This window comes from Piliocolobus tephrosceles, chromosome 1 (assembly GCF_002776525.5).
Source record: "Piliocolobus tephrosceles isolate RC106 chromosome 1, ASM277652v3, whole genome shotgun sequence".
NCBI lineage: Eukaryota > Metazoa > Chordata > Mammalia > Primates > Cercopithecidae > Piliocolobus > Piliocolobus tephrosceles.
Genome location: NC_045434.1, coordinates 16654086 through 16680231, shown reverse-complemented (window position 1 = coordinate 16680231; position 26146 = coordinate 16654086). Strand labels below are relative to the sequence as shown.

The 26146-nt window shown below is 39.9% G+C and overlaps 1 protein-coding gene across 2 annotated transcripts in view; it reads left to right on the top strand.

Moving 5' to 3' along the window:
• The window catches only part of DISC1 (DISC1 scaffold protein), a 406407-nt gene that overhangs the window by 183739 nt on the left and 196522 nt on the right, over positions 1-26146 (top strand). For both annotated transcript variants that reach the window (XM_023191797.3, XM_023191798.2), the window contains exon 9: positions 9844-10032. In XM_023191797.3, coding sequence (XP_023047565.2) covers positions 9844-10032 — 189 coding nt within the window. The remainder of the gene's footprint in view (positions 1-9843; positions 10033-26146) is intronic.

Genomic DNA, 26146 nt, shown 5'->3' with positions numbered 1-26146 from the left:
TTCAGTTTATGCCCACCTGCCATTGCTCTGGTGCTGGGAGCCCAACCTTGTGCTCTCTTGGGCGTCCCAGGTAAAACCTGGCCTGGGGCATCCCTGGTTCTTCAGATGGAAGATGCAAATGCAATATACACCACAGTAGGGAACAAATTCAAAAAGTGTAATTTATGGATCCTGGGCAGGGAGGGCACAGAGAGACGGGAGGGCAGTCCTTTGTCCCTGGGCCACTCCAGATAGGAATGAAGCGTCATGCAGAGAGAGAGAAACAAGACACACGACAACTGGCAGTGTGTATAGGGAGTAGGGTCTGGGTCACTGTAAGTTTTCAGGCAAATGTGTGAATGGTCTGTTTAAAGGAAGCAGAGGGGAAACAGGGAGCCCAGTCTGCTAGTCAGGGGAGATGCCTCTAAATTTTTATCTCTTGCTGCTGGCTTGAGCCATTGGGTGTGGTTTTCTTCTAATGCCTGGGCAGCTGTCTCATTCCTGTTAGAGCCACCACATGATTCTAATTGCCTTAGAATTTATAGGAACCAGTTGGCAGCCCAACAAGGGGGCTCCTCTGGCCAACGAGGGAGCCTTCCCAGGACAGGCAGAGACCTCTGCCTCGTTATTAGATTGGCCATCTTTGGGTCTCACCTCAGTTTGGATACTTTTTTTTTTTTTTAATCTCACCTGCCCCCTTGTTATCTGTTTCCAAGAAGCAAACAGCTCAAAAAATTTTTTATTTTAAAATAACATAAGAGGATGTCTTTGATACTCCAAAAGCCTTAAAAAAAAAAAAAAAAAAAAAAAGGATGGTTCTATCCAATTTGGCATTTCATTTGTAGAGAATAAAAGCTATCTATACCCAAAATATATTCATTGCACACAATTGTATTTGAATGGCAGCTTGAAATCTTCTCTCCCAACTGATGATTTTGGGGAAAATAAGAACATTTAAACAATAAACTAGATTTTCTAGATAAACACAAAATGAGTGAATTTCACACATCAAGTAATGAAAGTAGTTTTTTCCTTAAATTTAGAAACAAGGATTTAAATTTCCATCTTCTGAATGAATATTTGGCACCCAACCAATAAATATATATCATCTTAAATTTTCTTGAGAAAATATCCTTTTCTTGCATAATTAATTTAAAGGAAATTAAATGGACCATGTCAGTTGTCAAACAAGGAAGAGTAAGAATTTTGCTTGTTATTCATTTTATTTACAATAGTATTTAAAGGTAACTTTGTAAAATAACCCCAATGTATAATCTAAAATAAAATAGATTGTATTTAAATCACTTTTTTATTATATACCAAGAAAAACTATTGAATGATTAAACATTCTCAAATGGGTTCTTAACTTTATATGGAACTGGAAAGAGCAGTTCAGATCACAGAGGCGTCGGCACTCACTGTGTTTTAAGTGGTCGCTGAAAACACTGATTCAGAGCAGCAGGGGCTGGCCCTGTACTGGGGTGGGTGGGGGCTCAAGGCTAGACATATAGAACTCTCCTGTGTCTGCAGCTGCAGGGAAGCAGAAGAAGCAGTGACGATGGTCCAGGAGAGGCCACTTGACATATGGCAGAAAAACAAAATTCAGGATACAGACAGTGGCTGGGAGCATCACCTCAGTTGCTTTCTTTCTTTACTATTTTCCCTCTTTCTAAAAAAGTCTATGATTTAGATCAGTGACTGGAGGAGGGAGACAAGAAACCCAATAAAGATGTTTTCAAAGATAATGCCCATCCGGTGTGAAAAGCAATGTCTTGACCTACCCAATGAGAATAAGCAAAAGCTGTTATGCAGAGCTTGCTACAGCAAGGGAGTCAGATACCATCGCCTGCAATTTGGCAGAGACTCAAAGGTGGGCAGACGAGTGGGAAAGCTTTATAGTGGAAAAAGGTGAAGTCTTCAGATGTGCCCTGATTGGAGGTTATTGATGAGGGGAAGCTGGAGGCGGCTCACTAGAAGCGAACATCCTGTGTGCTTGGTTGCAGGAGCATATTTGGCTTTCTCTGGTGGGTTCTAAGTTGGAATTGGGGACAAAAATTAGGGAAGCCATCAGTTATTAATCCAATCCTGAACATTTTGGGCCAATTGTTACAGAAGTTATTATTTAACTTCCTGGAGAGTTACTAGACAGCAATTTGGCTTCCAGCAGGTCTGACTTAGAGCAGGCCAGCTTCCGGGGTTGCTTTTTGTAGGTAGGGGTATTGTTTTCTGGGAAAGTTGCTGCACCTTGTGGATCAGAGTTCCACCTTTTGATATGGCCTGGCTGTTGTCTGGTTGTATACTTAGTCTGTCACCAGGCACCAAATTTTCTCAAGCAGTTGGAAAGTTCTGTGTGTCCAGTGTTATCTTCCCCTTGTATTCTATGAAATATGTGGCCATCTGAAATGTGCAAAGCCAGCCGTCGGGCTCTGCTCACAGGAAATGCTTTTGGCTGTCTTAGGAAGTCATGGTGACTGGAAGAAATGCACAGCCCTGACAGAAAATGGCAGATTCTAGCTGAAGGGACCAGGAAGAAGGGGGGTGGGGAGGGGAGCAGTTGGCTGGGGCTTGTTGGCTGCCTCAGTTGCCCTTTGGTTCAGCCAGCCCAAGCTCACAGCAGATATCCTTGACCTCGCCAAGGGAAGGCTCTGAAATACAAGGGTAGATCTTGATCTGGCTTAACTGTGCACTTGAGCTTGCAGTTCCTTGAAAGATCTGGTGTCACGTAAGACAAATTATACAGCATTCTACTATTTCTGGAGTTTGATTATTCTCAGCACTGGCTTCATTTCTTTTTTTCCACTAAATAAGTGTAGTTCAAATGTGGATAGGTGAAAGTAGGCAATCTTAGGAGGATCGTTACAAACTGAAATGTCCATGGGTTCAGGCAATTGCCATGTGTGTGAGGGGTACCCCAGGTGAGAGGCCTGAGGACGGGGCAGGTGAAAGGGGCCACGTGGGCACAGGATTCATCCCCCATGCCATGTGCTCTCTCACTTTAGTGATGATTCCCGTCCAGGTATTAACTAAGTCACGTATTGACATGAGAGCAGAAGAATCAAGTTCAAGTTCAGCAACCTTGCACGGTTTCCTAGAACTCTGAAACTTGGTGACCTTCACAAGGTCACCTCTGGGTCTAAGGTTTTTAACCGGAAATCAAGGACAATCTGAGACTCCCCTTCCTGGATTGTTGGGAAGATTAAATGAGACAATCCACGTAATGAGAGCATTGTAATCTCTAAAATTGCACTCTCAAATAATGACCTCAGGTGAAGGAAGAACTGTTCAAAATGCCCGGGTACTATGAAGTACAGAGGGTAGGTATTTTTTTAAGGGATGGGGTCTTGCTCTGTTGCCCAGGCTAGAATGCAGTGGTATAATCATGACTCACTGCCACCTCAAGCTCCTGAGCTCAAGTGATCTTCTCACCTCAACCTCCCCAAGTAGCTAGGACTAAAGGTGCATACCACCATGCCTGGCTAATTTTTTAATTTTTCTGTAGAGATGGGGGTCTTGCTATGTTGCCCAGGCTGGTCTCCAACTCCTCAAGCAATCTTCCCATCTTGGCTTCCCAAAGTGCTGTGATTACAGGTATGAGCCACCACACCTGGCTGATGTTTGAATTCAGAGAGGCTAAGTAACCATGAGAACAGAGTGGGTAAAGTCAGCTTCAGCATATGCCTAGGGATTTAAATTGTGTTATTTGCAGAATAAAATATGTTGACAAGTGCTTTAAAAAACCTATGAGAATACCGAGGTTTCATTCCCTTGTTGAAGAGCAGGCAGGCACGGGTATATTGGGATGCCATAGGTGGCATATTCTTGTCCACACACATCCTTCTGTGGCATTTAGAAAGGGCCCATGAAAGTTATGAAGTTTCAGGTCACAGATCTCTGATGGGACTTTCTTCAGGTATCAGTATTGACTTTCCAAATTTTCATCACTAAGCTCCTGACCAATTTCAGCAGTCAGAGAGGTCTGCATCAAGCAAGGTCTGGTCTAAGCCTCATGGGCTTAGATCTGAGGTCAAAATACCTATAAAATTTTAATCAAGGGCATTGTAGCATTTTATCATGGCTTGGGTTTTGATATGAACGGTCTCTTTGGGAATTCTCACTCATTCTGCTCTTTTAAAACGTTTGCTTTTATCACTGTGCATTTTCCCAAGCCTTATTCCTCAGGATCAAAGAAAGGGCCCAGGCTTTAATTAGTGATCTCTCCTATGTTTTACCAAGGGCGCTGGTCTCTAGAGCTTGCAATGGGTTGCAAGGGATTAGAGGGTGTATTTCCAGCAAAACTTTTGTACCGGCACTCGCTCCGTATATGTAGTCTCTTCCAATTTGGTTTTGGAGATCTTTTCTTTCTGACTGTTCACAGGAGGAAATGGCATGCTGTGGCATATTCTGCCTGGTGTCTCTGGAGGCATACTGGGTGCCCATCCCACTTTTTATTAACTCTCTTGGTTGAAAACACAGCCCAGAAGACATGTTGGGACTTCATAAGCATAGCCTAAGGCGGAACGTTGGAAAGTACAACATTGTACACATGGCCGCCCTGCTCCAACACAGTCACACCTCCGTGCTGGTCCTCCCGCGAGCTCCCCAGGGCGTGGGGTCCCTTGAGGTTCTTTGTGGCACGCGGTATGGGGCTCGATCCTCAGCTTCCTTGACTTGGCCGTTGTTCAGGATGGAAATTACCGATCCAGGAAGTTTTATTTGTGTTACTGTTTACAACTTGAAGCTCATGGAAGTGCGGTCTGCTCTCCTTTGGACTTTGCGGGTTTTTCCTAAACGGGTCCAACCCAGCAGCTTGGCATTTGGGGCACGGTTGTTTTGAAGCAACTTCCTTGTGAGTTTAGTCTCACTTCCTACCACCTGCCCATTGCTGTCTAACCAGGGTTCCTATTTCTTCTTTTGGGACTCTTATATTCTTCCCCCCTGAAATCTGCCTCAGTCTGTCCTGGAATAATCTCTCTTCTCCTCTGACCTCTTCTAGTGTTTGCTTTTTCTTTGGAAGGCACCTTATCCCCTTTATTTTGTGGTAACTTCCTGGAGAGCAGGAGCAGTACTTGTTCTCTTTTGTGTTCACCATGTTGCTTACAATAGTGAGAGACAAACGCATGAGTCTCAATAGGGTCTTTATAAAATCATGGCGTTGGAAACTATGGACTTCAGTGACAGATGATATGTGCTAGGCTTCAGAATGCCCTTAAGGTGGGAAAACATTTTGTATCATTTTCAACATCGGTATCAGTTTGAAATCTGCCTACTAAGTAACAATAAAGAAGTTAGCAACATAATTTATGCTTAAGAGGAGGGGTTCTGGGGTGATGTTCCAGCTGGAAACTTGTCCTATGGTTTACTGCACTGTGATCTTCAGCAAGATATTTTAGTTCTCCAGATTTCCGTTTTCCCAGCTGTAAAAAGAGATAACAATATGAATTTCAGTGAACATAAAAAGCACCCGTTATTTTATATATTACAAAGAAAGAAACATTGCTGTCAATTAAACAGTAACAGTGCTTTCCATGGTTTAGAATTTTTATCTTATACTTACGGATATAACTCTTTTAGATGTATTTAGGCTTTTGAAAAATCACGTATCACCCATTAAAAAGGAAAATAAATTGGTTAAGGTTTTCCTAGGCATCTTCTTGTCCAGTCTGAGTCTTCTGCAGCACACTTGGACTCAAAGTTGTCGAAGTTCGTGTTTCCCCAAACATCATCATCCTCTGAACCCCTGAAGTTGTTGGGAGGCAACTTTTTCTCCCCCAAGAATAAACTGTTTTTTGTAGGATTGTCTGCCAAACTGCTAATACCTTTCCTCAAGTTTTGAATGCTGGTGCTTTCCCAGTCTTACAAATCCACATCAACATAAGATTTTCAGGCAACAGCCAGTATGCAGATGGTCCTAAAATAGTTTGTACATTGAAACACGAGGGGGTTGCAGTTGGTCAGCCAGGTCCGGGAAAACAATCCAGTTATAACCACTGCATCCTGCTTCTTCCTAGCTGATGGCGATTGTAGGGCACATCCCTGTTTCAGAGATGTTAAAATGTAAAATAATAATAATGATAGTAATAATAATATGAGCTATAACCTATTTCCTAAAGTTGTGATGACATTCAAAGGTGAGAAAGTTTGTAGCTATTTTTGTGATTGTGGTTACTATAAATTCTTAGAAAACATAGTGGGGTTTTCTAACACTAATTTGTGGGGCACTCATTAATGTTATGTATTTAGTAATTTATTGTTCAGTGTTCATACTTTAAAATTTCCTAATTTTTCCTCTTTTTAATTGAGGTATGGTTTACATTCAATGAAATGCACAGGTCTTAAGTGTTTACAGATCTTGAATTTTGACACCTGTGTTACAGACAGCCCTATCAAGAGATAGAACATTTTCATCACTCAAGAAACAACACCCCGTATTGTCCCAGTCATCATCATCCCTCCTTTATTCTGATACCTTCTACCATGGATTAATTTTGCCTGTTCTAAAACTTAATGGAATCATGTGGCACTACTCTTTTGTATCTTTTGTAAAGACACGTACATGTTGGCAGGGCGCAGTGGCTCACACCTGTAATCCCAGCACTTTGGGAGGCCGAGGTGGGCGGATCACGAGGTCTGGAGTTTGAGACCAGCCTGGCCAACATGGTGAAACCCTGTCACTACTAAAAAATACAAAAATTAGCTGGGCGTGGTGGTGGACACTTGTAATCCCAGCTATCTGGGAGGCTGAGGCAGGAGAATCGTTTGAAACCAGAAGGCGGAGGTTGCAATGAGCTGAGATTGTGCCACTGCACTTCAGCCTGGGCAACAAGAGCAAAACTCCAGCTAAAAAAAATACAAAAACAAAAAACCAACAACACATACATGTTGCTGCAGGCATGAAGGTTTTGTTTCTTTTTATTGCTGAGTCGTCTTTCATTGCATAGCTCTATTATTCTTTTTGCATTTTCCTGCTAATGCACATTTAGGTTGCTTCCAGTTTGGGACTGGCTCTCAGGCATAAAGACACTATGAACATTTATTTGAGTGCAAATATTTTTGATGACGTGTTTTCATTTCTTTTGTGTAAATGCCTAGAAGTAGAATTGTTGGATTCAAGGGTAGGTATACATTTAACCTTATGAGAAACTGGCAGAACTTTTCTTGAAGGGACCATTTTACATGTGTGAGAGTTCCAGTTGCTCCATACCCTTGTGAATGTTGACATTTTTAGTCGAGTTAATTTGGAACATTTGAGTGGGCTTGTAGTGGAATCACTATGGTTTTAATTTTTCTTTTCTTAATGATTAATGATGTCAAATGCTTTTTCATATGCTTATTGGCCATTTGTGTGTCTTACTTTGTAAAATGGCTTTTAAGTCATTTGCCTGTTTTTTTTTTTTTGTTTTTGTTTTTTTTTTTGAGACGAAGTCTTGCTTTGTCGCCCAGGCTGGAGTGCAGTGGTGCGATCTCGGCTCACTGCCAGCTCTGCCTCCCGGGTTCACGCCATTCTCCTGCCTCAGCCTCCCAAGCAGCTGGGACTACAGGCACCCACCACCATGTCCGGCTAATTTTTTGTATTTTTGGTAGAGATGGGGTTTCACTGTGTTAGCTAGGGTGGTCTCCATCTTCTGACCTCATGATCCGCCCACCTTGGTCTCCCAAAGTGCTGGGATTATAGGCGTGAGCCCCCGCGCCCAACTCATTTGCCTGTTTTTCAGTGGCACCATTTGTGTTTTAATTGTCGAGTTGTAGTATTCAACTTCTTTGTCAGTTAGACATATTGCAATGATTTTCTTAAGTCTGTGATTTGTCTTCTCATTTTTTAGTGGTATCTTTTGATGAGGAGTTTTTAATTTTGATAAAGCCCATTTATTCTTTTTTAAAATAGTGTTTTCTGTATCTTATCTGAAGTTCTTGCCTACTCCAAAGTCAATAAAATATTCTTTTATTTTTTTTTAGAAGCTTTACAGTTTTAACTTTTACATTTGGGCCTGTGATCCACCTTTTATTAAATTTTTGTATGGTTTGAGGTGTGAATCAAGGTTAATATTTTTCCCATGTGGATAGCTAGTTGTTCCAGGACCATTTATTGAAATACTTTCTTTACCTTATTGACTGACTTTGGCACTTTGGTTGGCTGTATATGTGTAAATCCACACCTGGACTGTTTATTCTATTTCATCAATCTATTTGTACATCTATATGCAATGCCATATGACCTTGATTTATAGTGGCTTTAGCCTTAGTCTTGAAACCAAGACTAACTTTTTAAGGATTGCTTTGGTTTACCTAGGCCGCTCCTCCTCCTATTCCTCCCCCTCCTCCTCTTTCTCCTCCTCCCCCTTTTCCTCTTTCTCCTCCTCTTCTTCTTCTTCCTCCTCCTCCTCCTTCTTCCTCTTCTTCTTCTTGTTTCTGCTTCTTCTGCTTCTTCTCTTCTTCTTTCTTCCTATTCTTCTTCTTCATCATCATCTTCTTCTTCTCCTTCCTTTCCTCCCTCCCTCCTCCTCCTCCTCCTCCTTCTTCTTCTTCGAGATGGGACCTTGCTATGTTGCCCAGGCAATAGTGCAATCATAGTGTACTACAGCTTCAAACTCATGGGCTCATTCTTCTACATTTTATTCATTTATTTTTTTATTTATTTAGAGATGGAGTCTTACTCTGTTGCCCAAGCTGGAGTGCAGTGGCAAGATCTCAGCTCACTGCAACCTCTACCTCCGGGTTTAAGCGATTCTCCTGCCTCAGCCTCTTTAGTAGCTGGGATTACAGGTGCTTGCCACTGTGCCACTAATTTTTGTATTTTTAGTAGAGATAGGGTTTTGCCACGTTAGCCAGGCTGGTCTTGAATGCCTGACCTCAAGGGATCCACCCACCTCAGCCTCCCAAAGTGCTGGGATTACAGGTGTGAGCCACCATGCCCGGCCCACTCTTCAACGTTTTCGAATAAGCACACACATTTCTACAAAACAGCCTCATAAAATTTTGATTGGAATTGTATTAAATCAATGAATCAATGTGGGGAAAACTGAAGTCTTACCAATATTGAACCTCCAGTGTATGTATAATAATTTAATCTTTTAAATTATTTGTCTTTGTCTTAGCAGTTTTTGAAAAATAATTTTCACTGTAGAGCTCTTGCACATATTTAAAATAAGTATCCGTCAGTATTTTGAGTTTTAAAATAGTTTGTAAGTTGTATTTTTTAAAAAATCATCTTATAGTTTTTTGTTGTTGATATTTAGACATAAGATTGATTTTTGTATATTGACCTTGTATGTTGCAACCTTGCTACATTTAATTTACCATATATTTTGCTCAGTGCTTGACAGAATTTCTTGTTTATTCTTGTGACCACCTATGAGTCAGGTGTTATTGCAATCATATTTTATAAGAAATTTGCCCCAGATGTGCTAATTTTCTTGCTCCAGGTTGTGCAATTTGAGTAACAGGGGAGGAATTTAATTTAGGTCAACTCTGATTATATGGCCCAGTCCCCTTCCACACTGCTATAATATGTCATCTCTTTGACATTTGTGTATTATTTGAATGGAGTGACACATTGTGGTTCCTCTGGATTCCACTGGGGCATCTTTGTGTCATCATATTTCACGGGACATGGCTTAGTCAATGGAACTCCTAAAACAGACATCACAAGAATAAGGTGATAAAAAAGACTGGTGATTTTTCCAGTTTAAGGAGGGCAGTATTTTTCCAGGTTCTTTCCCCAGAGGACTGCTAAGGAAGTTGTACATGATCTCAAAGTTCTGTTTCTTTGCCCATGCTGTGAATGTACATTAGCTGCTGCTAGATCTTCCATGTGTGCGGATGCTGTAACGCTTCTTTTCCCTCCTTCTCTCCCACAATGTGCTGTAGGAAACCATTTCTGTACAGCTAAAGACCTCACCGAGGAGATTAGATCATTAACATCAGAGAGAGAAGGGCTGGAGGGACTCCTCAGCAAGCTGTTGGTGTTGAGTTCCAGGAATGTCAAAAAGCTGGGAAGTGTTAAAGAAGATTACGACAGACTGAGAAGAGAAGTGGAGCACCAGGAGACTGCCTATGGTAGGTAGTGCACAACTGTTCCTCAGCGAGATGTTGATATTTGTTGTGTTTTGTGGCCGGGCAGGATGTTCTGTGCTTTATGTGAACGTCACTGTGAAGAGCGTCACGGAGCACATGGCCCTTTTCCTTGGGGACATTTTTGGCAGGCGCCTTGGCAAACTGAATGGAATTACTTGTCAGCTTTTGTTTTCATATTCACATATGACATCTTTTCTTTTTCTGTTCCCCGTCCCACCCTGCGTTTGCTAATAGCCTTGTTATTATTTAGGGCAATCTCTCCCTTGGCAAGGTCTTGAGCATTTTCTTTGTGTGACAATTATCTTCCTTTTGTCTCTTGGCTCAGTCTCCTAGTCTGCACAATCATAGGCTAAATCAGGTTGATCTGAGAAAACTGAGGAAAGACCACAAAGTGGCTCTTCTGTGTGTGCGCTTTTCTGAGAGCTTCTTTCCCCAGGAAAGATGATGTCGAAGATGTGAATGCTGCCTTAGCCAAAGTGTCTGCTTGTCAGCGGAGTTCAAGTGTTCCTGTGTTCTTTCCTTTTCCAGTTGTTAAGAGTAATAGGTTACTCTGAGATTTGCACCCAGAGGGATGGTCTCAGAAGGCGCTGGTTCAGTGCAAATTGAGATAGTAAAAACTTATTTCTTAAAAAATGTAAGGAATTTCTGATGATTCAGTTTCTAATATGCAGAATAAAATCATTAAAAGCAAATACAGATTTAATCTTTATTAAATACTGGAACCTGTTTCTGCACCAGTAAAATGACAAGAATAAAATCTATCTCCTAGGCAGATTGGTACAGATTAATTTACAAAGATCTTGGAGAGTGTGTGTGTGTGTGTGTGCGTGCGTGTGCGCCTTTCCATTGCCCCTAGAAACTAAAAGTCAGGGGTCATTTATAGCATACCATGGTTCCTAAATAAATGTTATTTACTAAAACAAATGAAAGAAATATATATGAATAAATGGCTATATTTTACAAAGTATGCTTATTTAAGAAGACATAAGAAAAGAGCGGGGCTGATGGGAACCAGATTTGAAATAGGGCTTTTGTAAATATTCCGTAAATTGAAGTAAATGAAGAGTAGTATTTATAAGCTAGATTGAGAAGTGTAAAATCCGCTAGCTGAAGTTAAGTGCATCAATTCATCAAAAAGTGATGAATAAATTTTTTTAAATGCCTATCAATTTATGTAGAGAGAGGTTTCTTCACAGAGATATTTGAATCAAAGATTATGTTCAGTAGTTATTCTGTCTTCTTTGTAATGAATACCCTTAAGTTGACTTAACAACTCAGTACTTATCTTTTTTCTTTTCATTCCAAAAGGTCAAGCCTTGTTTTTGCCATATATGTAACTACAGACAGTACGTTTGAGCCTAAATAACTATAGTACTAAGGAATGACAACATGCTCACCCGAGACACCACAGCCTGGTTTACTCTGTCGTGATAGGAATGAGGATTGTACATTTTAAGTAGGTTTCTGCTATTGAGTTTTTAAATGTATAAACAATGGAAACTACGACATTTCTCATGTTATCACCACATAACTTTTTGTCACAAAATGAAGAATATATTATATCTAAGAATAAAGAGGAAGTGAACAAATTTGAGCAAATTTGGTCCAGCAATATTTTCATTTGAATAGTTGAGCCTTGAAAGCCATTAATATCTCTTTTTAAAAAAAGAACCATGCAGTTTTTTTTTTGAATCTCATCATTGTCACTTCACTAAGTATTTTCACAATGATGAATAAAACATAAACAAATGGAATGAGAGATTGCTACTATGGATGATTCTAAATTGCAGATGGCTCATTACTGTTGTGAAGCTTCTCTATGTTTTTACACTTGGATTTTGCTGGATCAGCCACCCTTTTCCCTATACATTGATTTACACATGCTTAATTTTTTTTTAACCAATTTGAGGTGGGCTTTAGGTGAACCAAATTAATAATCTAGGGTTGAGAGTGTGGGAAACAAATAAATAATGAACTCCTGAATATATTGAAGCTTTTATTTATTAAAATGTGATAAAACTGGGCTAAAGTCCATATTCAGCTATTTTTGTGTTTTGGGAGTTAAAATTCAGAGGGTTCAAGTTTAAATGTAGGGGAAGTACAAAGGAGAGTGTGCTTACGCACATACACATATGCATGCATGTACCATGACTCTTTTTAGCCTTAGAGAATGAAACCGTTTAAGAAATATGTAGTATTCTTAAAAATTAAATTAAATCAATTTAATTTAAGAAATATGTAGTATTCTTAAAAAAGATTTTGATTTCCAACAGTGGTTGTGGAATGCAGCGTTCAGAGGAAAAAGGCAACTGACGTATAATCAAGCCACCCTGATTGTCAGGAATTCAGACTCTTCTAGTTTGTTCTTCTCTGCCCCACAACTTGTGCCATTCAGTCCAACCCGGGTGACCCAGCCACATACATGTCCAAGTCCAGTCAGATAAAAACGAAGAAGGAAGAGAGCTCACCTTTCCCCTTTACATGCCCTTTGAGAAATCTGCACACATCTCTGCTACGGCCACATCCCTGTGACCTTAACCTTGTTATATGGTAACAGCTACTTTCAAGAGGGGCTGGGAGCTGTCCTTTCCCTGGGCAGCAGTGTGCCCTGCTAAAGTGCTGAATTCTGTTTCCATAGCAAAAGGAGAGATTTGCAGTCTTAGGGAACAATGAGCAGTGTCTCTCATATAGAGACCTCTTAATGATGTGAAGTGTATCTCTCATGATGCACCTGAGATGAATTTGCTGCATGCATCACTTAAAATATCATTGTATCTCGTGTCTCTGGCTAGATTATGAGTCCACTGAGGTCAGAACATCGTCCTTAGGTTTCACTCTACTGCTTTGGTATCCAGCATGATGTCTTTTAAAATAGTAAATATACTATACCATCCATATTTGTTTACTTACTGGGGCCAGATGTTAAAATGACACATGAGTCCTCTCTTCCTACATTTTAGATTGCAGATCCAGACCTTGAATCTGCTGCTTCTTTATTCATTTTCCAAATTAATGAGGGTAGTGATAAGTTTGTGTTTCTTGGAAGATGCTTGAGTTGTCTGAGTTGGATATTCAGTTTGGAGTGTCAGCAGATAGAACAATATGGTGATAGAAAAGGAACTGAAATATGCCAAGGTACTCAAGGGCAAAGGGAGACAGATCTCATCACCGAATCCACTGGCTTTTGTCACCAAGACACAGTCTCTATAAAGAGATGATAAAGAAGTGTGCTTTAACTCCTGTCAGCTGTTCTTGAGACTTCAGGATAATGCATTTGAATTCTGAGCAATGTTAAGTGCAGTGAAATAGAAGGAAAAGCTAAATCTATCTTCCAAGCCTTGAATATTTATGGAAATTAACTATAAACATTTAATTATTGTGGATTCCAATGTGTGTGTTTATTTAAAGAAGGGTGGAATGAAAAAAAAATCAGCAACTTCTACAGTTCGCTACATCTGCTTTTTTTTTTGAGATGGAGTTTTGCTCTTGTCACCCAGGCTGGAGTGTAATGGTACAATCTCTGCTCACTGCAATCTCCGCCTCCCAGGTTCAAGCGATTCTCCTGTCTCAGCCTCCCAGGTAGCTGGGATTATAGGTGCCCACCACCATGCTCTGCTAATTTTTGTATTTTTTTAATAGTGACAGGGTTTCACCACATTGGCCAGGCTGGTCTCAAACTCCTGACCTCAGGTGATCCACCCGCTTAGGCCTCCCAAAGTGCTGGGATTACAAGCATGAGCCACCATGCCAGGCCTACAACCGCTTTTCAGGAAAAAAAGACAGCCCTCAGATTTATGCAACTGTTTTCCACCATCCCTTGTGTATAAATTGGTAATCTGTATTGTACTTTATTAATATTGTTGATTTCGCACTGTAACTCGGCTATAAAGGAAACTGACGTCAAGGGGAGAGATTTAATCACAGAATAATCAGGGCTAGAATTTTAAGTAGGACATCATTAGCATGTTAATGAATGTTCCCACCTTATGCCAGCTGCCGGTGTAGAAAAGATACTGCAGATGTAGCTAAAAAATCTGGCTGGTTCCCTGGCCCAGTGAGCTGTCAGGAATCTGTGGAGGGGGATCCATAAGCTAAGTGAAGGGATTCTCAGTGAGAATACCAAACAGCAGGATTTTGTTTTTCTGAGAACGATGGTTAACCATGCCCAGCCTAAACTCATTTGTTTTTTGGTGAGTAAGAGGGGAGTGGGAGGCAGAGAAGAGGCAGTTGAAGGGTAATGAAGTTGGAGTAGAGGCACCTTTCAAATTACGGTTTGGGGTTAGGACCTTTTGCTTCAGACATAAAAGTTGTAAGTTCACAATGACAAGATCCTGCTCTAATTTTTGGAGCAATCTCGTAATTTTTGAGCTTGAGATAGCTAATGAAAGGAAGCACGAGTGTCTTAGTCCATTTGCGTTGCTATAGAGGAATACCTGAGGCTGGGTCCTTTATAAAGAAAAGGGAATTCTTTGGCTCACAGCTTTGCAGGCTGTCTAAGAAGCATAGTGCCAGCATCTGCTTCTGGTGAGGGCCTCAGGCTGCTTCCACTCATGGCAGAAGATGAAGGGGAACTGGTGTGGGCAGATCACTGGAGAGAGAGGAAGCAAAAAGAGAGAGAAGGGACATGGCACACTCTTTTTAACCATCAGCTCTCCCAGAAACTAACAGAGTGAGAACTCACTCATTGATGATCAAGCTATTCATGAGGGATCTGCCCCCATGACCCAGACACCTCCCATTAGGCTCCGCCTTCAACATTGGGGGTCAAATTTCAACATAAGGTTTGGAGGTCGAAGAAAGGAAACTATAGCAGTGACAGATTATACTGAGATACTGGTTTAACTCTGAAGTTCCCGGATGCAGCTACTTGCAGAATTTCACTTCACACCTATTAAGAAAAGTCTTTTAGTTTAGAAATCCTGTGAGTTACAAGTTCTGCATATATAGGCAGTAATTCTTTTTTCCATATATATCAGATACATGTAGAAGAAACATTCATGAAAAAGTAGAACAAAAGAATAAAATCTATGCGTCTCTTTTATTCGCAGGGAGAGGGAGGAAATGGAGAACCAGGACAATAGTATAACAAAGACAAAAACAATAAAATTAACAAACAACAATAAAATTTAAAAACAAAGACAGAAGAAAATGCCAATGTCAAGTGTTAATTATTTGGTTGAGAATATGATGTGATAATGAACTTCCTAGAAGTCAGAGCACGAAAGACGGTTGAAGCATCATCCTTCTTCCTCAAAAGCACCTTGAAAAGCGCGGAGTTTTTTTGGGAGTTCAGAGTGATGCTAAATTCTTCAAGACAATTCTCTTGAAAGTATAGTGGAAGGTCCTCCTGAAGAGATTTATAACACATGCAAAAAACTCTTTTACTTGTATTGTTCTTTTTTACAACTTTTTATTTTAGGTTCACGGGTACATGTGCAGGTTCGTTATATAGGTAAATTGCATGTCATTGGGGTTTGGGGTACAGAGTATTTTATCACCCAAGTGATAGGCATGTTATCCAATGGTTGTTACCAACTACTTCTAGGAAAAAACGTGTTAGGGGATCCCTTCAAGGCAGGAGAGACTGTGGACAGGAGAGACTGAAACCACATACACATTTTAGATATGTAGGTAGGTACAGTTTTTCCCAGAAAAAGATCCAGTTTTTCAGCGGATTTTTAAAGGGGTCATTCTAAGATCCCTCAAATTTTAAGAAACATTAAGGTATTAAACTATGGAGGTGAATTCGGGCTTGGGCAAGTGAAGTTTAAATACGGCGTCTTCCAGCATCTGACATTATCCCAAGATGTAACTTAGTACCTAAAAAGTGACTGGAGATCACATCCTGTAGGCTCACCAAATATCACTTCTTTCCTCTGAGCTTTGGCTAAGACCTACGTATAAGACAACTTAGCTCTCTGGGCCAGAACAGTGATAGCGCTCTTGATAACAGAGGGCGAAGCCGTCTGCTTTGGAACCAGATGAGTGTTGCAGTGCTGTGTGTCAAGAAATGTAGATGGTTATATGAGAAATAGATACATGTCTGCCTTTCCAAATTCGAAATCTTCAGTCATTTAGATTAAAAAGTATGTCAAATAGGATCTTTTGGAAGAAATAAAAAAAATTCAAAATCTTTTCCCTCAGGTTTTTCCAGTAGGCTGAGGTTTTAAATCTCTAATCATTTATCTTTGATTTGCCTTATTGATTACTTTATCACTTTATCAGGACCCTGATTAAATCTGTTTGTGTTTTTAATTTCTCTCCATTTTTTCCTTTCCAGTTACATCCTTGCATCACTATTAGTGTGATTATTTCCCTTCAGCCTTTTTTGCCTGTGAATTTCTAAGCTGAAATTTGCAATTAACTTTCTCCCTCCTTTATTAAGTCACTGTGATAATTATTTTGGGAGGCATCCCCATACAGTGCAAAAAGCCTGGATTAGGATGTAGGGGTGCGTCAGTTTAATCTCAGTCCTGCCTTTCCCTGATCATCTGCATAGCACCTGACATATGTAACATCAGAATGTGAGGCTCAATGAATGAATAATCTTCAGCAAGACACTGAATTTTATCTGAGTCTCAATTGCTTCATATATAATACTGTAGAACCAGATCTTGAAGTTGCATTTCCATCCATCCATCCATCCATCCATCCATCCATCCATCCATCCATCCATCCTTTCCACAAGCATTTATTGAGTACTTCCAATATGCTAGGCGCCGTGGCAGGCCCTCGTGGTCCAGAGATGAATTAGATAGTCCCTGTGGCTACTGAGGTCCCTTTTAACTGTAGTCCCTCGTATGTGAATTTCCATAATTCAATTTATACTTTGTTCATTTATTTTCTTGCTCTCAGTAACTTTTGATCTCCTTTTCCCACTTTTATCCCTATATATTTTTAGAAGTCCCTGCTATTGTTACGTCTTTTTTCACTTGTTTCTCTGCTTGTTTCTATACTCCCTTAAAATACATAAGTCACATACCCCCCTGGGTGGAAATGCAATGATGTTTTCAATTATATTTCATACCAAATTGCAACAGGCAGTTTTTTTTTAACATGCTAATTCATTTACAGCAGGAACTTGACTCTACATAATAAGGTGTGTACATGTATCTCTTAAATATCTGCCAGATTCTCTGCTTTGTAGATTATTCTTACTAATCAGTGCCTATTAGAGTCTCTTTGTACATTCCATATGGACTCTGGGCTTGAGATAGTGAAATTTAAATACGGCATGGGATAATGTTGATAGACACATGTACTCACACACACTCATATAATGTCCTGAAGATTAAGCTAAGAGTGATGGTAAGTGGAACTTCATGATCTTAAAGAAGAGCCTATTTGCCATGTTTTGGGTGAGGGGATTATTTTTTGCATGGGGACCCTACCATGTATTGCAGAACATTTCACATCCCTGGTCACTGCCTGCATCCAACTCTTCTTCCCACCCCCATTTTTCAATGCCCCTAGGTAGGAGTGGTACCACACTCAGTTAACTGCACAACTTCAGCATTATGCTTTATGTTTTAATATCATCCATATGATTTGAAAATACATTGTTATGATCATTAGAACTTACCTGGAATTAATAAAACCTAATTCTATTATTCACATTATCTTTTATATAGATCCTTAGAGGTTTAAATATAAATTCTTTGCAGATTTCTACTTCTATTGCTCTTTACTGTGTATATTCAGTATGTGTTTCTTGGGCACAGATTTCTGTATGCACGGATGAGCTACAGCTATTGTGGATTTAATGTTTTCTTTGAAGAAAAGGAATGATCCCTTGTATGAAGTCACCCTCTTTTTAGTAACAAAGACTTACCCCTTTCTTCTTGTTTCTCAAGTACTTGAGAACTAAGCACTGTGCTAAGGCTTGACATACTTTAGTCATCTCATCCTCTGGACCACTGTGGTACTGGCTCCACTGGAATCTCTGTTTTACAGATGAAGAAGCTGAGGTTTAGGAAGGATCCTGCCACAGAGCCTCCAGGGGGCAAGGCCACTATCTGAATCCTTCTTAACCTGCCATTTTACCTTTGACATTGCTTTTGACATTTGTTCTTTATGAACTTGATTCCTAATGTCAGTCTATCCATCCCGCAATCTCATCGCCCTACCTAAATACCACACTCATAGATTCATAATTATGAAACAAAAGTCTACCAAAAGTCATCTGTTGCTGATGTTGGACACCCTGAAAAGACGGGTAATTTTTTTTTCATTTTTGAAGTTTTCAAGCACCCTCCCTATATTTTGTGCCTGAAATGACTATCTACTATCTGCCATCTTGCTAGAGCAGATGGATAATTTAACTCAGTAGTAGGAGGTTCTATAGGTTATCACCCTATGAAACTCGTATCTTTTGTATTAAGACCTCAATTCTTTATTTTTGAAGGGTGACTAAGAGAAACTTGGCATAGTACCATAAATCAGAGAGAAGTTGAGCTGTAGCAATTTAATTGGATACATATTTGTTAACTTCAAACCAGATTTTTTGTATATTTTCAAAGAACTGTTGCTAGTTCTGTTTCCTGTTTTAAAATGCTGAAACATCAATGTTTTCCTTTGTATTCCTATAAATAAATGCATTGGTTATTAGATTGATACATTACTCAGTTTCTGGTAAAGAAGTATTTAGAAGCCCTTTTGCTTTTAAGAATTTACTGATTTGTCATCCTATTGATTATAAGGAATTCAATTTGCAACATGTGGTGTCAATCTTTCTAGGCTTCTTTTGAGTGAGTTTTGAACTTTAGTTAAATAAAACAACTTTTTTTTTTTTTTTTTTTTTTTTTTTGAGACGGAGTCTCGGTCTGTTGCCAAGGCTGGAGTGCAGTGGTGTGATCTTGGCTCACTGCAACCTCCACCTCCCAGGTTCAGGCAATTCTCTGCCTCAGTCTCCTGCGTAGCTGGTGGCGTCTGCCACCATGCCCGGCTAATTTTTTTGTATTTTTAGTAGAGACGGGGTTTCACCATCTTGGCCAGGCTGGTCTTGAACTCCTGACCTCATGATCCACCTGCCTCAGCCCCCCAAAGTGATGGGATTTCAGGTGTGAGCCACCGCGTCGGCATAAATAAAGCAACATGTAAACTATTATATAATTTAGGATTTTCAGGAATGAATGTTGATTCTTTATAAACCAAATTTGATTTTGTGAGGTTTTACGGAATTTAATTTTACTAGGGCTAAATATGACATCTTTTATGTGGTCACAGGTTTTTCAATGATTAATTTGGTAAGAAATATTTTATTTTCCTTTTTGGCATTACCATGAGTTATGGCTTCCTGTACACACCCCTGCCATTTTAGCTGTGTGCTTTTTCTTTGAAGCTGCCATATGTTAACAACCCAAGGGAGATGGTATTTATTGGAGAGATCATCATTTGTTGCTAATTTGATTTTTCAGATTCTCTGAGCTCTTATAAAAAAGAGAGAGTATGCTGATGAATGTTTTCCTGCCCTGACCGCTTTGAGGAGCTAGTGTTTGCTGCCCTGGGCCATTCTACTTTAGTCCTGTTATGTTTTGGACTTGGGGATGGCCACTCTGTATAATCCACTTTCCATTGAGGCATTCTGTAATTGGGGGGGGGGGGGGGGGACAACCCTGAGTGAATGCACTGCAATTCAATATTTATGGCCAGTACAGAAACCATCAAGAATTGCTTAAGGATTTACTGACTTGGCATCATCAAAAATTTATGAGGCAGGCATGCTCACATTCCACATGCCTGCATAGTCATAATAGTCATAGAATGTCATTTTTTCTTTTGACATTATACTTTCTGGAGTCTTAATAACCCATTAACAACTGATGACACACTTTGCTTTTTGGTTTAATTATAACCAAATTTTGGTTTAATTATAACCAAATTTTATTTGCCAAAATGATGTTTAATTTTTTGGTATATTAACCCATTATCAATGTCTCTCTTTTCCTGTGTTTACTATGACTGCTTTATGCTTCAGGTCTCCCCAAAACTGATATTTTCCCTCCCCCAAAAAGACCTAAATGCAATTATATTATGATTGTATGGTCTGTCAGTGAATGGAGGTCTGTCTGGTTTGGACAAAGTGACTGAAATCTTGGGCTTCTTTTTAACTCTGAATTGGATCCAGCATTCAACTTTGGTTCATATGTACCAATTATGTTGGGTGAGACACATACATTGGAATTTGGCAAATGTCTGTGTACCCTTCACCCAACTCCACTGTTTTCAGAGACTGAGTAAAAGTAGTGGCTGGATACCAACTTCATGTCTGCCCTAAGAAGGTCACCAAACACTGACATTCCCCAGTGGTCTGGAATCCTGCAAATCTGTCAGCGTTTGGAAGTGAATAATTTTCCCCTAAAGATTATAGAGAATTTCTCTGAAGTCAAAGCTGATGAAACTTCTGGAGTTACTCTAGGATAAAATTATAATTTATTTCAAAAAATACCTTTAGCATAAAATAAAATTTTTGAAATGAATGAAAAATATTTATCATACAACTTCTGTAACAGAGCCCAGGTTGCATTTTTAGCATTCTCTTCTGTGCTTGCAGCATAGGAAGGCTTTTTACACACTTGTACAGAAGATGCAGTACATCCTCCATCTGAGGATGCAATTTTACATCCTCTGTCTGTCCTTAACCTTATAGGACAATAGTGAGAGCATGGTACCAATTAATCCTCATAACTGTACTTTGAGACAAATTTATTATTCCCAATCTACCGATGTGTGAAACTGAGGCTCAGTGAATTAACAGAGTTGCTCAAGTTCTGTATATGGGAAATAAAGAACTGGAATGAGACTCATCTGTCTCATTTCAGAGCCATACTCTTCATTATACACTTCTGTGTCCCTGGTTGCAATATGGTATTCCAATTTATTATTTGTTATGTATATAACAGTTCAAGAATCAATATACTGTGACTTAACTACCTCCTTATTCCGAGGTGTTTAATGATTATTTCATGAATTTCTTTCTGAAGATAAAGTGCCAAGATTGGGATTAATGACCCAAAGAGGGCAGTCATTTTTATGGCTGCATACATGCTGCAGATTGATTTGCAAAAGGATTATAGCAATTTAATTGATATTACCAATCCATCCTTTCTAATAATAAGCATTATTTCTTAAAATGATTATTGGTATAACAACAATAGAGTGGTATTTAATTCATGCCTCGTTTTTGCATGTCTTTTACTAATGCATTCAACTTTTTTTGTGTGCCTTTATAATTTTTTTTTTTTTTTTTTTGGGGGGGACAGGGTCTCACTCTGTCACTTAGGCTGGAATGCAGTGGCATTATCTCGGCTCACTGCAACCTCCAACTCCTGGGCTCAAGCGATCCTTGTATTTCAGCCTCCTGAGTAGCTGGAAGCACAGGCATGCGCCACCATGGCCTGGCTTGGTAGAGACGGGATTATGCCATGTTGCCCAGGGTGGTCTCGAACTCCTGGGCTCAGGTGATCCACCTGCCTTGGCTTCTGAAAGTGTTGAGATTTACGGAGTGAGCCACTATGCCTGGCCTAATTTTTTTCATTTTGTGTTGCCTATGTCCTTTGTCTATTTGTTGTATTTTGAAGGAGGCACCTAGTGGTTTCCTTTTCTTTACATAATATGGTTATCAATCATTTTTTCCTATTTGTATGTGTGTGTGTGTTTGTGAAATTAACCCCTCATCATGATTAATAATGGACAAAGAACAAAGTATAAAAAATAATAACATGTTGAGACAACAGTGTAGAGTGGATTTTAAACTTCTAAAGCATTAGGGTACAAATGATGTACTAAACAACATAGACCGATCTTTCTCAGTAAAGCCATCGTATTTCCACTCTGTGTATTAATAATGCATTGGACCTGGCCTTTCAAACAAATGTGATATTCAGGGAACTGCCGCAATTGAGGCCTTAATAAACCAGTTTCACTGTTTTCAGTAAACCTGTGAAAGATATTATTTTACCTTTTCTCCACCATTAAAATGCAGAAACTGAGAGAAGTACTCAGTATCCTCCCCATGACCTTATTTTTCTTCAGGATGCATCTCATGTTTTGTACTTTGCTGTCTTTGGCCCTTTTTTTCTTTATTATTTCCCATTTTCTTAGGTTGATCCTTTATAAAAGCAACTACTGCTTACAGGACTACTTTTTCCTTCCAGAGGCATGCTGTTATTTCATAGGTAAACGGATAGTGTCTTGATGGTGTCTGTGGCCCTTGAAGCTGCAGTTTAAGGGAGGGGGTTCAAAGAAATGGTAGAGAAAGGTCGTCCCTGTCCTGGAAGGATGTCAGACAGGATGACCTTTGAAACTGTCACCAGGGGCATGAAAAACGTGTTTGCAACAGTTCCCTGCCCTTCTCTGCATAGACGATATGCAGCATTTGGTATTAAGGCAAAGATCCTTTTCCATGGATGATGTGTAATCCTAAATCATAAGAAATTTCTATGATTTCAGATTCAGGAAGGCACCTTTCTACCTGTTGCAGCGGTTGGGAGTCATTCTCCCTCCACCCCGACTACTTCTTCCCACAGCTTTTGGCTACTCCGGCTGGCTTTCACATTCTCCTCTCTACCTTGGGACTATCCCACACCCTTATCTATCCACACGTTCACTCCCTACATCCCTTCCATGCCTAATCAGGACAGCTCTTCTGACCACCTTAACTTCCCACGATGTCCGCGTGCTCTGGAAAAAGTGCGCTAAGCCCCGCCCCGCCCCTCCCCGTGTGATCTGAGTCGGACCCCACTGACTCTCCTGTATACACATCCTCTGTCCTCCTTGGACTCATATTTATAGTCAGTCTCTCAGTTCCCACGCTGCATGGCATTTGGTCTGATGCTGGGAAGGTAATCATTATCCTCCCCTTAATGTTTCAGGATTATTCATTCTATTTTGCCATGTCTAATGTAATATTTAATAGCATCTATGAAGAAGCCTGAAGACTATAAATAAATGCTCTCTTTGATATTGAGGGGGTTTTATACAATATAAAATTTAGAGTACATTTTTTTGTTTCTCAGGAGGTCTGACATTAATATTAATCGTAAGCCCCAAAGTAGAAGCTTTTATATTTTAGCATAATGAAGTTTACCATATGTTTCAAAGTCACTTGCAATTGTGCTTCTCATAATGACAATTAGAAAGGTCATCCTGTCTTGCCAGGCTCCATTAGGTATATATTCCAGCTTGTGACTGTCACCGTGAAATGTGTTAAGGCACTTTTATACAAATACAAGGGGAGACATGGTATTTTTTATCCCGAAGTGTAGCTGTTTACAACTAATTACCAAACGCGGAACAAGCCTATTGTTTGCCTTTACATGATATATGGGCATAGAAATTTCTAAAGCAAATTCTCCTCTGTCTTTTCATTGATTAAATTATATGAAGTCACCCTCTTCCATGAAGCTTTACATGATGAGGTCCCCAAAGAACTGAATAAAGAAATTTGTCATTAAGACACTGGTGTATTTCTGATTTATACATTTTTTTCTGCTTAACTTGAACAACTTATTAACTGCATTAAAGTATGGAAACAGTTATTATAGTTAACTCTCTACATGTGAACCTTGAAGAAATGATGGGGCGAAGGTGAAAGGAAAGGGAGGAGATGTGGCAAAAGTAATGTTTTCTTACGGAACTTGTAGAGGGATAAACCTACATTAGAACCAAAGCAGAGAATTCCCGGGAAACTGAAACATGCCATTGTGGATGTGAGTTATGGAAACTGATGCTGGAAAAAGATAGTTCCTAATCTGGCTTGGGAATGGCAAATTTGGTTGCCACAATTGAAATATTAATCTGCTTCTTTGTATGAATGCCCTTTCATTTATGCCTTTTTCTCTCTAAGAGGCTTCGGTCTGAATTATGAGAGACAGGCTAAACTTCTCTATTCAAGCCTTTAGAATTTGCAAACATTTATCAATAGAGAAGAAAGATGGATAAAAAGTTCTGGATTCATTAATGCACAGCCATGGTCTCTACAGTTTTGAAATTTCTCACTTGGGAGAATACTGGAGAAGAACTTGTGGCCCATGAAGCATTTGACTGTTGATATTTCATACTATTCAAATGCTTTAATTTAAAAAATTAATCTATGAATTTAACATATGTTCATGGGATGCAGACACTGCAGAGAGCTGTCTCTTCCTGGCCTTTGTATTTGAGCTGTGTTCTGGTCGCTTAATCACCCATCTATCTGGAGTGGTTTGTGTTCAGGTTTTTCAGAGGCAATGACTCCATATTCCTTAAGGAACTTTCCAGGCAAATGAATTTATTATTTTTTTAATATTAAAAATGATCCTTTTTATGGAGAGTTTTAGAAAGGGAGGAATAAACAGGTTTAATAGCCCTGCGACACATAGGTGGAGGAAAAAACCCCTCCATGCTTATGTAAATAGGAAGGAGAACAACTGTAGCAAGAATGTAGAAAAGGACTCCTTTCTTCCCTCTTCCACTCTCTTGTTTTTTGCCCTCTGGCCTAAAGCTGTTAACATTGGGTGAATGTCCCTGTTGTCGTCTTGCATTATACCTCATCCTGTTTGTTGTTGATAGGGATGGATATCTGAGAGTCTATCTCAAGAGTTACATGTAAGTTTGTGTAAGGCCCTTCTTTTGCTTCTACATTTTTGCTCATTATTTGGATGCATTTTGTAGGACCGTGAGCTTGTTTAGAACACCTGTGCAGCAGTGGACCCTTGTGTCACTGCCTGGCCCCTCATTCAGAAGCCTTAGCTGTTCCTCAACTCCTACAACATATGTTGAGCACCTCTCAGGTGCCAGCCACTGTAATAGGCACTGGGGAGTGGAAGGGTGACAAGATGTGATTCCCGACCTCAAGAGGTTTGCAGTCACTGGTGGAGGAGGCACATGTACACAGCAAATAGGACACGATGTGTTGAAGGACGAAATGAAGCAATAAACAATGGGTGTCAAGACAGCAGAGGTAAGGACAACCAAGAATGCCTTTGAGGAGCCAGGGAGAGCCTCACAGAGGAGGCAGGGCATGCATTGTGGCTTGGGGATGGAAGGGACAGAAATACTGTTGTATTAGGGAAGAAGAGAGCACAGACTCAGAGGTCAGAGGAACGTGGCACATCTAGGAGACAGGGATCCAGTCCCAGCCCTGCCACTTAGCAGCTGTGTAGCTTTGGGGAAATTTGCCAATCTCTCTGAGTATGTTTCCTCCCATGTAAAATAGAAATGCTACTACTACTAATTATTGACCTCCTAGGACCATGAATAGATGAAGTAATAATACATGTAACAATCTTGGCTTAGTGCCCTAGCATATCATAAGGATTCAATAAATATTAGTTTATGTGATTATTGATCTGGTTGGACTGAAGGGTGTAAGAGTGAGAATGATAGGAGATGAAGCTGGAGAAGTGGACAGAGCCGAACCATGAGATACCTTTTCAGCAGGCTAGGGTTTTCAAGATTTCCCGAAGGTCATGGCTAGCCTTTAAAATAACTTGGTTTCTGTATCCTCCACTGCTCCTGAACATTCTTTTTTTTTTTTTTTTTTTATACTTTAAGTTCTAGGGTACATGTGCATAACGTGCAGGTTTGTTACATATGTATACATGTGCCATGTTGGTGTGCTGCACCCATCAACTCGTCAGCACCCATCAATTCATCATTTATATCAGGTATAACTCCCCAATGCAATCCCTCCCCCCTCCCCCCTCCCCATGATAGGCCCCAGTGTGTGATGTTCCCCTTCCTGAGTCCAAGTGAGCTCATTGTTCAGTTCCCACCTATGAGTGAGAACATGCGGTGTTTGGTTTTCTCTTCTTGTGATAGTTTGCTAAGAATGATGGTTTCCAGCTGCATCCATGTCCCTACAAAGGACACAAACTCATCCTTTTTTATGGCTGCATAGTATTCCATGGTGTATATGTGCCACATTTTCTTAATCCAGTCTGTCACTGATGGACATTTGGGTTGATTCCAAGTCTTTGCTATTGTGAATAGTGCTGCAATAAACATACGTGTGCATGTGTCTTTGTAGTAGCATAATTTATAATCCTTTGGGTATATACCCAGTAGTGGGATGGCTGGGTCATATGGTACATCTAGTTCTAGATCCTTGAGGAAT